The sequence below is a fragment of the Populus euphratica genome, unplaced genomic scaffold (assembly GCF_000495115.2).
Source record: "Populus euphratica unplaced genomic scaffold, PopEup_1.0 scaffold1337.1, whole genome shotgun sequence".
Classification (NCBI taxonomy): domain Eukaryota; kingdom Viridiplantae; phylum Streptophyta; class Magnoliopsida; order Malpighiales; family Salicaceae; genus Populus; species Populus euphratica.
In genome coordinates, this window is record NW_011501226.1 from 1 (window position 1) to 14,796 (window position 14,796).

General features: G+C 35.2%; 2 protein-coding genes across 3 annotated transcripts; one reads left to right on the forward strand and one right to left on the reverse strand.

The window, feature by feature from the left end:
• Positions 1-6: 6 nt before the first annotated feature.
• Positions 7-2,362, forward strand: LOC105117487 (uncharacterized). The gene is made up of 4 exons (XM_011015156.1): positions 7-274; positions 832-936; positions 1,097-1,153; positions 1,735-2,362. Exons 1-4 carry the CDS (start codon positions 38-40, stop codon positions 2,062-2,064), a joined length of 729 nt encoding a protein of 242 aa, XP_011013458.1. The 5' UTR covers positions 7-37; the 3' UTR covers positions 2,065-2,362.
• Positions 2,363-2,883: 521 nt separating this feature from the next.
• LOC105117488 (ELMO domain-containing protein C-like) lies at positions 2,884-8,707 on the reverse strand. Of its 2 annotated transcripts, none has more exons than XM_011015158.1 (9): positions 8,448-8,707; positions 5,558-5,670; positions 4,689-4,757; positions 4,339-4,454; positions 4,198-4,252; positions 3,968-4,088; positions 3,698-3,748; positions 3,356-3,450; positions 2,884-3,204 (listed from the first exon to the last, which is right to left on the reverse strand). In XM_011015158.1, exons 1-9 carry the CDS (start codon positions 8,545-8,547, stop codon positions 3,106-3,108), a joined length of 819 nt encoding a protein of 272 aa, XP_011013460.1. In that variant the 5' UTR covers positions 8,548-8,707; the 3' UTR covers positions 2,884-3,105. The 2 variants fall into 2 exon arrangements, with proteins under 2 accessions (XP_011013460.1, XP_011013459.1); XM_011015157.1 differs by lacking the exon at positions 8,448-8,707 and adding an exon at positions 5,841-6,103.
• Between the last annotated feature and the right edge of the window lie 6,089 nt (positions 8,708-14,796).

The following is a 14,796-nucleotide window of genomic DNA, read 5'->3' on the forward strand; positions in this document are numbered from 1 at the left end:
CAACAATCAAGAATTACAGGAGAACCAAAGTAAGGATATGGACGAGGGATTGGCTTTAGCGATGGAGACGATGGGAAAGGAACGGGAAAGGAAAAGAAAGAAGATTAGAGAGGAAGGAGGCCTTCCCCTTTGTCAAGACCCATTGGATCTGCTTGGTAGGGACTTGATGTTGAGGGTTTTGAACAACCTCGATGCACGCAGCGTGGTGCGATGCCTCGTCGTCTCTCGTAGCTGGAACCGTGTTGCTTCTAGTGATCTTCTCTGGACCTCCAAGGTGTTTTTCTTCTTTCCTTCTTAATTGATGTTTGTTCCGATACTGTGATGGGTTTGATTATCATTTATTTAATTGGGGAATTTTGAGGTTCTGTAGCTAAGTCTTTAATTAATTATTATTTGTTAGTTTGCTTGCTTTGATCTTTTCGTCAATGACTTATGCTAATAAACAAAAGATTAATGTGCTGTTAAGTTAGAGTGTAAGGTAGGGAGAATGTAAAGTTAAGGTAAGTGGAACGAATAGTATGCAGAACGAAGTCGTTGGTGGTGGCTGGGGGTGGGGGGGGACCTTGAGGTTAGCACCTCGTTGCAGGTTTGAGAAGGCTACCATTTCCAATGAAATTTTGATGGGTCTCGGTGCCTTTTGCTAATCCCGCAAACTGAACATCCTTTCCTTTCTGAACAAAGAATTTTATTGTGCTATCAGGAAGCGTCCATTCCAGTTCTATGGTCCATGTTACTGTCTGTGTTCATGATGAAAAACTGCTGCATTGTTTGTTGGGAATAATTTATTTGTCCATTATGAAATTTGAATTCCACTTTTGCTGTCTGTTTTAGTGTGAGGAATTGTGGCATGGGAAGGCACACTTACCGCGCTTGTCTCTTGTCCGGGGAGTTTCCAAGTTAGATGCCTATTCACTATCTGTTATGGATGGTAAACGTGTGAGTATCGAATAACCTGGGTCCCTATTCCCCACTCTCTATCTCCTTTTCCATTTCATAGAGTCCCCACTCAAGCAGAAACTTGTGCATACATGTTTTACATGCGAATGTGCTTGGGGAGACCCGACCAAAGTGATTGTTTTGTTTGTTGTTATGTCAGACTCGAATCGTGAAGGATGATCTGTGTGATCATGTCTGGGATTTTCATTTTACCAAGGCATGCTTCTTCTATACTTTTAGTTAAACCCAAGTCAGGTTGTGAATTTTTTTGCCATCAATATGGTGCCTAAATTTTCATGGTATAGTGCATTGATGATTCAACAAAGTTAAGCTTGCTGGCCTTAGAAAGTGTTAATTATGGAAGGATTTAATAGTTTACTAAGCCAAAGCTCTTTGCCATTTTGTTTATTGTTTGATTACAAATACCTGCATGCAAAGCAGCCTTGTGATAAAATTCATTCCAATTCTGGGGGATGTCATGTTTCAGTGCACATGTTCTCATGATTAATCCTTGGAATCCTTTCTCACTTGTTTATGTGATAACCTGCTTTACTACATTTTCCCACTTGGTGAAAGCTCTTGGTAATTCAAAGCCTTTTTCTCTGGTGGATTTTCCAATCATTCCAATAATTTCTGCATCTAATGTTGTGAATGACATCTACACCAATAATTCTCAATTTGGACAATCATCAACCTTTTGACTTTGTTTCTCAAGTTTAGTTCATATCTTGCTTGAGTCTCATCGCTACCCTTTCTTTACTAGCCCATTTAGTTTGACAAATATCAATGCGCCCACAGGTGGCACCAGAATACTGGCGCAATCTTGATCCCTGCTGGAAAGGCAATGGCCCTCCAATGCACCGCTACTTTCATCAAGATGGAAGCCAAACTGCAGATCCTGGCGACAAGGTCTGGGGTGGTCATGAATGCTGTTATTCCATCGTGACTAGTATGATTGGTGGAGGAAAGATCAGGGAGCACTATGTTCGGATAAACCGGTGGCTTCCTCTTGCCGTGTCCAGAAAACAGGACTGGAGCTGGGAAATGTCCAATAACTTCTACTGTTACTCCAGTGTTCCAGATGCCTACAAGGAAGGTGGAACAGGTCCACTATTTTTGGTTATGTAAATATTTCTCCTCATATATAATTATTGCTTTTAGTTTCCTCTGTTCAGCACCCTGCTTGAAACTGTAACTGAAATTGCAAGCTTTTTTATACAGGTTTATGTGAATAACTTAGTGCTAGGAAGTCATGCTTGAGACATATGATTTATGCTTTGTACAGAATATATCATAGGTATCCGTAAAAATAGGATGAACTTTTCCTTCGACAAGATTTGAAGAGTTCAGGGTATATACATAGGCCATGTTACGTGTTTGACCGTAAAGCTTCTCTGTACTGTACAAAAGAAGAATTGTTTCTGTCTGGTGCATGTGATTTTCACAGTATAGCGTGTATTCTTATTCTTTTACATCCTTGGGGTCGCATCATGTTTTTTGCTCGCTGAACTTTCATCTGTGGAGCCTAATTCGATTGCTCATCTTCCATAACGATATTGGCAAAACCAATTATACAGGAATTAGTTTTAGAATTGTACTTTACTCTATCGTTTAATTCTAGTTTACTCTTTATCTTGTCATTCTTATCATTAATGGTATTTCAAATACTCAATCATAGATCTCTGGTCACTCTCTCAAAGCAATCTGTCTATGAATCCCTCCTGGGACTCCCAAAACTCAATTTTCCTCTCTTTTCTTTTCCTGGAAAATACAAATGTCAGAGATGGAATTCAAAGTTTTGCTTTCAGTTCTCTTTCCATCCTGGGTTAACACAAATAAACTTAAGTTATTTAAAATAAAATGTATTTTTTTTGCATGTTTAAATTTTTTTTATTCAACCCGTACAAAATTCTAGTAGAAAACTAATCAGTATCATAACTCTGCATCTTTGCCCACCTCAAACAACTTTAAAACAAAATGTTGTAGTTGGAGTGACAGATTATACCCATTAGATTTTGATATGTATCGAAACAATAGGGTCGCAAATTAACTTAACACGAGAGGAGATGGATTGGATGAAGGTAAAAAGAAAAGGACTTGCAACTTAAATGTTAAATAAATACATGAGTGGTCTGAACCCGCATGGCCTGAAACTGACGGAGGTTAATGCTAAATAAGAAGGCTATAAGAAGGCATGTCTTCAATCCGCAAGACATCATCCATTAGAAGTTCTCTCTCCACCTGAGCTCGAGTAGATTTTAAGATATCCTAATACATAAACATACAAGGATAATGTCCTGAGGGGATTCATGAAATTTGAATTGAAGTGACCACGAAGTATTGGTATACTGATAAACAGACCTAAATCATGTATCTCTATGAACACAAAAGGAACAAAGTAGATTGTATAGATTCTCACATTGAACTCCATGTATGTAGCATTTCTCTCTAGCCATTGCTTGTCCATGACCACAAACGCCACGCAATAGAGCAGGTCAAATGCCCATTCATTTTCTGAAAACACATGGACTAGTCACTGGGCAGCCATATAAACAAGTGAATTTATATATCCCTGGGTTACTGACAAAGCTAAGTAGCCAATTCTACTTTCAGCCACTTCAACATCACAAGGTTAAATGACTTCGTTTACACAATGACAACTATTCTTAGCCTTTCTAATGTATCGGAGCTGCATAGGGTTTGTTAGGATTTATGATTGTATGACCTTAATATTTTACTGGATATAGCTCTTGCTTCTTACCTGATAGCATCTGTAAGAAAACCGATCTGACAAATGTTCTTCTAGTTTTCACTGCAAACAAATAAGTTTGCCAAATTAAAATGGGTGTAAAAGATACAGGAAATTAAGGCCAAAATAAAGACATTTGTCGGTTCATGTAGATATTCTAGAAGCACGAGGCCATAGAAGATCAAAATTTGGGAAGAGATTAAAGGATGAGAGTAATCATGATGTTTGTCAAGATGCAGTTGATGTGAAATTCTGAAGAAAAACTATTCATTTCACACTCACAGGCATCAAGATCGAGCATCTGCATAATCATAAATGTGATATTTACACCAGCAACAGCAAATGGATACTCCCAAGCAGATCTTTTTCCTCCTTGCTTTTTTAGCAAATGTTGAAATGATGTCTGTAACGAAAGAAGAAGAAGAAGATGTTATTGCAAAACACAGTCTGATGTAGCCAAGGGTTCAGCCAATTTATTCAAACATCTCTGGACAGCCAGGTAAGTATCTTACTGAAAATGTCTTTGCAAAGAATAATAGATTCTCCAAAGAAATGAACCCAGCTCCTCTGTTCACCAGGGAAAAATGCTCAGCTAAATAAGTGAAAATAATTACACCAGATATGCTGAACGGATGACAAGCAGAAAAAACAACCTGAAATCAGTTGATGGATCTCTTCCCTGCCACCCCATTTCTTTCCATTGATCAGATATTAATCCATTTAGTTCCTGATCAGGATACGTGGCAGACCATAGAGCTCTCAAAGCATCCTGTTCTCATGAAACTTCACTTATTAATTGGCCAAGTTTTCTGGCAGAAAAATTTAAAAGCAGGATGCAGTTTTAGGATTTTAGTTTTAACCACTGCATCTAAGTTACCAATTTAATTCTATCAGATATCCCCATCCATATCTCTGGCTTAAGATATGAAACAAAGTTGTCAAGTCAGGAGTTAGGTGCTCCTAAGAAAATTCCAATAATTTTAAAAAGGAAATAAAACCATACCTGGTGATCTGGTCTGGAAGCATCAAAATAAACCTTCATTCTATGCTTCAACCTTTTGAATCTTTCTTCCTGCGGAATTTAAAACTAATCTATCATGGTGGATTTTCATAAACAGAAAAGAGAGAGGGGGGGAGGGAGAGGGAGAGGGAGAGGGAGAGGAGTGCAACAGATCACAAAACTGGAAAAGCAATAATAAAGTGCAACAGATCACAAAACTGGAAAAGCAATAATAAACTTCTATGAAGTCTCAATTTCATGATTGCGGATAAACCAGATTAAAGGTACAGTTTAGGGTAAAATCGAGCCCTATTTCTACACGACCTGTATAATCAAAGGCATTTTAGTGACAATGCAAGCATGGAGAACTCTCTAAGAATAAACAAATGAAATTGGTAATGCACGGCACATATGGCTGACATGGGAGGACAATGAGTAAATCTCAGTGTGTCCTATACTTCTATTTGCCTGCATTTGTGACCGTATATCATTGATCTTGCTTAACTAATTGCAAAGTGAAAGCAACCCCTGACAGAGACAAGAGACTTAAACAACAAGGACTAGGACTCTAGGTTTGTCAAGAAGCATTGCAGTGAAGGATGATTGATCAAACTATTGAAACCAGCTTTATCAAGTTGAACTTCCAAGTTTGACAGAGCAGACCAAGTTGGAGCATCACATAGCTCAGCTCCATTTGGCCCATGAATGACAAAGGAAGGCCTTTTTACAGGTAGGAATTGACATAAGCCAGATGTTTAGAGTTCAGTGTTAGAAGAAAAGAAAAATAGTTGCAAAAACAACAGGAAAAACCAACAAAAACCATCTTTTTTATTCCTTCAATACAAAATGTTTCTTATTAGGTGTTCACTTGCCTGTCGAGGGGTCAAGTTAATGCAAATTCGTTCATACGCTCCCTTTCGCTTGAAGCAAACACAGGTGAGGCCCTTACCGATCCAAGTAGGTGTCCCACAAGTTGCATCATCATCTGCATACAACCATAAAAATCCTTGCTTCAATTATCAAGTACAACAATCACTTCAGCAACCAATGACGATTAGCAAGATATTTCCAGCCATTATTTTAGCCCGAAATACAAGAACGAACGAGGAAAAATAAAAGGCTACCAACACGCAAAGCAAGACAATCTTTAGCCACCTGGTTTCACAACCACGCCAAAGCATTTCATATCAGCAATACGGAAAGGCAACTCTCCCAATTCTAAAAAGTGAAGTTTAAGGTGATGAATCCTACGTGACATAAGCTTATTACAGCACAAGACAATGAAAAGAAACATATTTCTGGTGATAGGCATGGAGCAGTCTGCTACCTAACCAGTCTTGTCATTGAAATGGCAGTGGGGACCTACAAACTAGAGCTGACTTAAGCTATAGGTAACTTTAGCAATGATACAAGATTCACTTGACAAAAAAAGCTGCAAGAGTTTATCAATTATACTTTGTAAAATAAAAATTATCTTTATTTAATAAAAAAATCCAAATATAAAATTAAGATTGCTCAAAACTCCATTTACAGATATACATGAAAATAATAAAAATAATATTTCTTAAATATTTTTAAAAACTTCTTTTCTAGTTTTGCTCGAGACGATAGGGAGGTTTGTGCTATGTCCTCGTACAAATACGCGCGTATATAAATAGTCCAGTGGTATTTTACCATCCTTTTCGTCTCAATGCCTGATGCCAGTCAAACAGTACAGAGAGTGAGACACACGCTGAGCAGGAAATCTGGGACCACGAATCCGACCACATGGGAAACATATGGTACCCATGTAAGCACTCGATCCAACACGCACCAATAATGGAAAGTGCGTCAAGGTGCCCTATTTAAAAAAAAAAAAAACCATCCAATCATCTCAAAGCACTGGTTCGCTGTTGTTTTCCCTTGGCGCCTGGTTGCAAATAGAGACAAACCTCCACTCTCTGCCAGCGTTTACGGTGTATTTTTTTAAAAATAACCTAAGTAAAAAAATAAATAGAAATATTTTTTTAAAAATAACCTAAGTAAAAAAATAAATAGAAAAGGGCCCCGAAAATAATTTTTTTTCCTTTAAAAAAAGGTGGTCATTTGTTTAACGGAAGGTCTTTGCTTGGCAATTATACTATACCTGCGCGACCTTTTAGTGGGAAGTACACCCGTCCAATCAATTACCGTCACTGGCCCGCGAGAGAATGGGCTTCGGTACCCTTTTCGGTGCACTTTGGTCCCCCTCTCCCTCGCTCATAGTTAGCTACTCTTATACTCTCAATTGCGCCGAATCCGGACAGATTCAAATAACCAGTTCATTCCACGTTAATCCCAGATTTGCTGTAATGACCTATCATATTTACATAATAATTATATTTTATTAAAGAGACATTTGTTTTGTAAAACACACTTTAAAAAACCAAAACACTTCCCAAACTTTCTCTTTCTCATAATTATCTAACTTTAAAGAAATTAGTTAATAAAAAATAGTTTTTAATATTAAAAAAACAAGCCTGTGGCCTCTTGATAATTATATAGGAGAGTGTTTTCCTTCTCGAAACTTGAAAAACACTTTTTGTATCTTAAAAAAAATAAAGTGAAATGATTAATTAGTCGTTAAAATCAACTGTTAAACTAAGATTCATAATACTAAAAAACAATTTAATATTTTGATAAATATAAAATATAATTTTAAAATAAAAATGTATTGAGAGGTACAATGAACACTCCAGCACGTTAGACGTGGCAACATTTAGACATCACTTTAGACATTGTGCAGTGTTCGAAGATAGCTTTTCTTGATATATTAGAATCGTCTCGGCAACTCCATTCCAAAACAACGTCTGTGGCCTCTTGATTTTCAGTTGAGCATCTAAATTTATTTATTTTTTCCTTTAATTTTCAAACTTATCCTTCTAAATTCTCAAAACAACTTTTTAATTTAATTTTTTCTTTGAATTGGTTATATTGTTTTTTATTTTTTTTATTTGAAATAATTTATAATATTAAATTTATTTTAATTTTATTATCCTGTAGCTTTTTTAGTTGTTGGTTATTGTTTTTTAATTATTATTTATTTTATTTAAAGTAATTTACAAAATTAGATTTTATTTTTATTTTTTAAATAAACTTTTAAAAAAGTGTTTTTTAGCTTGATTTTCATACATAACCAAATACAAAAAGAATATTTTCCATCAAATAACTAAACACAGAAAAATAATTAATTTACATAAGAACTACTTTCTAAAAAAAAAAAAAAGGTCTCCGGCGAAGAAACTGGCCTAAGTTAAAATATCCAGTGGTTTAGCATTTGTTCATTTTCTGATGCATGCAATGCATAGATTTATGGTAAAACCGTGTCCACCCCTAGTATATTGAGATTAAATCGCCAGTAATGTTCTCGTAAAACACGGATCTAGATCCAATTACACAAACACTTGGCAGAGAGTTTTTTTTATTATTAACAGAATTCATTGATTACAAATTCGTGAAAGAAAAAAAACAAATCAGATATTGCATTATCAAGGCGAAGAATATTATTTGACAGAGAAGACAATCCAGAGTGTCTGATTGCAATACAAATGAATGGAGAATTAAACACACGCAGAGCTCTGGAAATCGAAAACACGACGAGTCAATTGAAGTTGATACTGCAGTTGATGGCTGTGTGTGCGCGTGTGTTTGGGACATGAAGCTATATGGAAACAGAGGAGCTAATCAATGCAAGGGGATCAAATGGTAGAGGTCGCCATGCGGGAGTGAGGAGAAAGAGAATACCTGAAGAAGCAGAACCGTGAGCGCATGATCGGTTGATGGATGTTGAAGGGGAGAGATTACGGATGGCTACGCAGCTGCCCTCACTCCTAACCACGCTCATCTCAAAATTATTGAAATCCACCAATTTACTGAATACACCCAGTTCTGTGGAGGAAAAAACAAAACAGGAATGGAGGGAGGGAGCGGTTCCTTCTGGTCCCGACTTTGGTGATTGAGGGGGGGTGATAAAGGGGTTGTCCAATGCCGAGAACACCCCGGTCCCTTCCTCGTCCCGTTTCACATATGGAGACGAATTTACGGATTGCCCAGAGAGAGGTCAGCTTGTCAATACGATGTAACTCAAGTGACATTATTATCTTATTCTTTAAATATTGCTGTTAATCAATTACGAATTCTTATGCTCTCCACAGTTATCTAATATGGCAGGTTTTGGATCGTGGTACGTTTTTTTAAAAAAATGTTTTTTGTTTTTTAAATATATTAAAATAATATATTTTTTATTTTTTAAAATTTATTTTTAATATTAGTATATTAAAATAATCTAAAAATAAAAAAATTTAATTTAAAATAAAAAATTATTCAAGTTAATTTAAAATAAATTAAAATAATCTAAAAATAAAAAAATTTAATTTAAAATAAAAAATTATTCAAGTTTTTACAAAATACTTTACAGAAAAACAACGTGGCTTATATGTACGTACGAGGCCGTTTAAATGATTATTAGTTTACATAAAAGATCTATGCACTGTGAAGAGGAAACTGAATGTGAAAAAGAAAGCCTTTCTAGCCGAACAAGTAAGTGCCATTCTTCAGAACAATAATGCTTTGAAATATAAAGACCCTGGTTGTCCTACAATTTCTTGTTTTATTGGAGAGCATAAAATTGAAAGAGCCTTACTTGATCTCGGTGCTAGTGTGAATTTACTTCCATATTCAGTTTTTCAGAGTCTCAATCTAGGTGAGTTAAAACCAACTTCTATATCTCTTTTACTTGCCGATAGATCTGTAAAAATGCCTAGAGGAATAATTGAAGATGTGTTAGTACAAGTCGATAAATTCATTTATCCTGTGGATTTTATTGTCTTGGACACAGAACCTGTTGAAGCATGTAATTCATTTCCTGTTATTTTAGGACGTCCGTTTCTTGCAACCTCTGACGCATTGATTAATTGTAGGAATGGACTGATGAAGCTATCATTTGGAAACATGACATTGGAGATGAATATTTTCAACATTTGCAAGCAACCTGGAGATGATAATGATTTACAAGAAGTAGATCATATTAAGGAATTAGTTTATGATCAACTTGAATCTACTTTAAGTAAAAATGAATTGGATGAAACTGAAGATTTGCAAATGATTTATTCTGAGGAAGAAATCGCGGATGAAACAAGCAGCGAAAATGTTGATGCGAATCTTTTGTCAACAGTGACAACAGATTTGACATCTGACATCACACCAATGAATGATTACTTTCCTAACGAATCCTTACTTTCTCCTAGTCCAATGCTTTGGTATGATAAAAATATTAATTTTCTTGCTTTAGCAGATTTGCCAGCTGATTGGAGTACCCAAGACAAAGAATCATTCCCGACAATGAGGGTAGTGTCATTAAACTTTGTCATTCTGAAGCATGTGGAAGTTATTTCTCATCAAAAAAGACAGCTATAAAAATCTTTCAAAATGGATTTTATTGGCCCACCATGTTCAAGGACACGCATGCATTCTGCAAAACTTGTGAAAATTGTTAAAAAGTTGATACTGGTAAAAAAGTTTTATTTAATAATTCTCAACTCCGTGCATTCTCTAGAGAGCTAAGACCAAGATGGAACAATCCTTACGGGGCCTGTGATATTGAGAATTCAATGAATGACAATGATTTTAAGGAAAATGGACATCGTTTGAAAGCTTACTTTGATAAGTTTCCTAGTGAAAATGAATCAACTGGTTGGAATGATCTTATAGATAAAGGTTGATTATTTTTTTTCTCACATTATTTTTGTGTTTGTTTTTTAGTGATTTTTGCTAGTTTCTCTCACCCCGGTCAAATGGCGGATAACGGTACTCCATGACTTAAGTCGGTTCTTTCAGTTTCCCACAATAACTGATATCTGTGTATATATTTGTGCAATTTTTTGAATCTCTTTTCCAATTCTCATTTGAAAATGGACACTAATCTTGAAAAATTGAAAAAGTATTTTCCCGCTCTGCCTCAGAATGCGGTTACAAAAATTTACCGTGCTCGATGTGCAAGATTGAGATTGTTAATGAATCATGGAATTCTTGAAGATATTCGCTGGTTGATTGAAGCAAAGGTTCGATTATCAGGTGAGTCCTCTAACTCCTTCATTTCACACATGCCTGGAACAGGTAAAAGCACTTTTGCAAAGAAACATCGTGCAAAACGACTGAAAGTCTGTCATCGATGTGCTAAATGGACTTGTAATATACAATGTCGTTCTTTAGGAATAATATCTATAAACCATGAAGATAAAATACAATTCATTAAGGATGGCCTGAGTAAGGAGTCTTTAGATAATCTTCTATTGACTCTTGAGACGCATTCTAGTGGAGATGTGCATCGTGTAATTCATGATTTATGGCCACTATTTCATAAAGAACATGATCGACTTAGTCTTGGGAATCTAACTAAAAAAGACCCTGTTTGCCAGTTTTTAAGAAAACTAGATGGGAAGCCTATCCCCGACCCATAAAGGGCGTTTAAGCCGTTCTTGGACATAAAACCAAGGGAAGATGTGAGCCACAATCACAACTACCTATACATACACATGCTTTTTCAAAAGTAAATAAATAAATAAATAAAAAGAGAAAGAGAGACTATGAGACTCCAGCTGGCGTACATATAGGTGTTATGATTGCCTTTCTAATTTCTCATCTATAAAACCCTCTCTTCCTTCCTTTCATTTTTACTCAACCCATACATTCAACAAATACAGAAGTGTATAGAAATGACAAGTTCCTTAAGTCATCATATAAGAAATATTTGTGTTTTCGGTGGATCTAGTCCTAGGAAAGAAAAGGAGTTTTTAGAATCAGCAAATCATCTTGGTCAAGTGCTAGCTGAGAGAAAGATTCATTTAGTGTATGTGGGAGGCAGTCTTGGGTTAATGGGAGGTGTGTCAATAGCTGTATTTTTAGGAGGTAGTCAAGTTTTGGGAGTCGTTCCCAAAGCTTTAGCACAAGAGGACATCATTGGAAAAACAATTGGAGAGGAACTTCAGGTCTCCACAATGTCGGCTCGAATGAAAGCAATGTTTAACCATGCTGATGCCTTCATTGCTTTACCAGGTGGTCTAGGCACATTGGAAGAGATCTTTCATATTTCCTCTTGGGCTCAACTGCACATTCACTATAAACCCATAGGTTTGTTAAATGTTAATGGTTATTATGATAAGTTGTTGTCTTTTCTTGATCATGCTGTGGAACAAGAATTTCTAACATCTTTTGCACGACAAATCATAAACTCTGCTGCTATTGCTGAATAATTGATTGATCAACTACAATCTTTCATTCCTGTACTTGATCCTTCCATGAGTCGCATAAATTGGTCAACTAAGAAAAGTCGTAAAAAGCTTAGATTGGATTTGAGCCTTCATTTGTGAATCTTTGTGTCTTTTGGTTTTATTATTGTGTTTTGTTATTTCTTATTTTTGTTTAAGTGTGTTTCAGGTTTGTCAATGTTTGTTATTTCAGGTGATATCTTCTATACTCTATCTTTCTACCTTAGAACATTGAGGACAATGTCTCGTTTTGGTTCGGGGATGAGGGTAGTAGTTGATAAAAAAAAAATTGTTTTCCATTTCATAAAGCATGTGCATAATTGTTGTTACTAGGATGGCAGAGTAAAGGAGCTCTTTTGTTAAAGTGACTCTTGAGACGCATCTTAGTAACCATTCTTAATAAGGTCTATCATAATACTTCTTAAAATTTTGTTTTCTTCCAAGAAAAGCCCCATAATTATGTATTGATATATTGAGCACAAAAGAAAGGTTTATGAATATCTTGTTTAGAGGTATTGAGCTGGTATATAAATTTAACGAGAGTTTGTTTATCTGGATAGATTAATGGAAGTTAAATGATGAATACCTTGCTTTGTGGAATTTGCAAATTGTTTTTCTTTTTTAATGCTTTGCTTACTAGGGACTAGTAATAAGCTGGTTTGGGGGTTTTGTGGAATATACAAATTGTTTTTCTATTTTACGCTTTGATTACTAGGGACTAGTAATAAGCTGGTTGGGGGGTGTGATTAGTACTTAAAAGTGCATTTTTATCATGGTTTTATATCATCATTTTGCACTTGAAGTATCGATAACTCCTTAACTAAAATATGTTTTTATAATAATGTATCTAATAATATAAGATACCTATAATTTGTGGTAAATGTCTATTTTTAATGCAGGTCTATCACATAAATGAAAGGATTGATTGATGACTTTAAGAACTTAAATTGCAAGGGCAAAAAGATGACCAAAATTAGAAAAGAGATGTCGGTGTAATCCAAACCGGAACATTATTCAGTAATTGGGTCATATCTGGAGCTATAGATCTCAGATTTAGGTCTAATTTATATGGATAGAAAGGTAAGACATAGGCCTACAACTTTCATATAGAGTCCAAGATCTAAAAATGTCATTTTCAAGTCCAAATTGTAGCAACAACAAAGAAGCCCGAAGCTGTCCTCTAGCCCGAGCACTATTCAGTATTTTGGCCATATCTGGAGTTTTAGAAGTCTAAATGAGCTGAATTGTTTACACAAGAAATCTGAGACAATTGTCTACAACTTTCATGTTTTCAAGTGGCTCCAATTTTGACGTTATCAATGACGTTTTGGGCAGACAAGAGAAGATAAGGATTGTCACCAAGTCAAGAGTTGGCCACTATCAATGACGTTTTGGGCAGACAAGAGAAGATAAGGATTGTCACCAAGTCAAGAGTTGGCCACCCATTCATCAATTAGTCATCAAATCAATAGTTCCCAATTTTTGCCTATAAAAGGAGGCATTTACCATGCATTTAGGCATCTTGGTTTTCAGATCAAGATCATGCTCTTCCTTTCTCTCTTTGTATTTTTTGTATTGCTTATGCTTTGCTTTCATTAATATCAAGTTTATGTATTTCAATTCCTTTCCTTTGCTTTGTTAGCTCTTATCTTATTTATGTTCTTATTTTATTTATTTATTTTTCTTTCCTTCATTATGTCTAGCTAAGTTTATTATGTCAAGGTGAAAAGGTTACACTAATGGTGTAAGAATAAGTATAATGTAAACTTAATATGGACTTTAATGTTTGATACTAACATGTTTTATATTTGTTATCTTATTCACTCTTTAATACTTTGCTTGTTAAATGACTAATCTTGATTTATGTTGTATAACACTTGGTACAACAAATGCTTGGCACTTTCATAGCCCATAATGTATGGTATAACCGACACCTGAGCTATGAAAGAAACTTGATTTGTTGTTAACATAACTTATAATCATGAATGCTTGACGAAATTTACAAGTATTAGCATTAATTGAATAAGATGACTAATGTAATCATGTTAACAATATATAATCTGATTGGAACCTCCTTTGTGTGTGGTTTCCAATTCAATAATAAGAGTTTATACTATACTTGTTTGATATACCATTAGTGGAACCTCTAACCTTGACATTTGTTATTATCATTGTTTAATCGTTACATTAATATTCCATCTCAAAGTTCTCATCTTCTTCTTCTTCTTCTATTTCTTTATTATTATTATTATTAGTACTACTACTACTACTACTACTACTACTACTACTACTACTACTACTACTACTACTACTACTACTACTACTACTACTACTACTACTACTACTACTACTACTACTACTACTACTACTACTACTACTACTACTACTACTACTACTACTACTACTACTACTACTACTACTACTACTACTACTACACGTTTTTCTAAGAAATGGTTTCAATATCGGGTGACTGGTCCCTCTTCAAAAATTCTTAGAAAACTCCACGTTTTTCTAAGAAATGGTTTCAATATCGGGTGACTGGTCCCTCTTCAAAAATTCTTAGAAAACTCCACGTTTTTTTAAGAAATGGTTTTAATATCGGGTGACTTGTCCATTTTGAGTTTAAAAAGAAATCATCTTACCTCAAGGAATGAAGTAGTGCTGGTTGATAATTTCTATCCTTTTCTATAGTTTTGTTGACATGAGATTTTGGACCTCAACAAATGTTTTTCCTCAAAAACTTGGAACTATTTTGGCCTTTGTCACACTTTCTCCTGCCAAGTTAGGGTTATGACAATATAGCATGCATGTTTTTTTTGTTACCTATT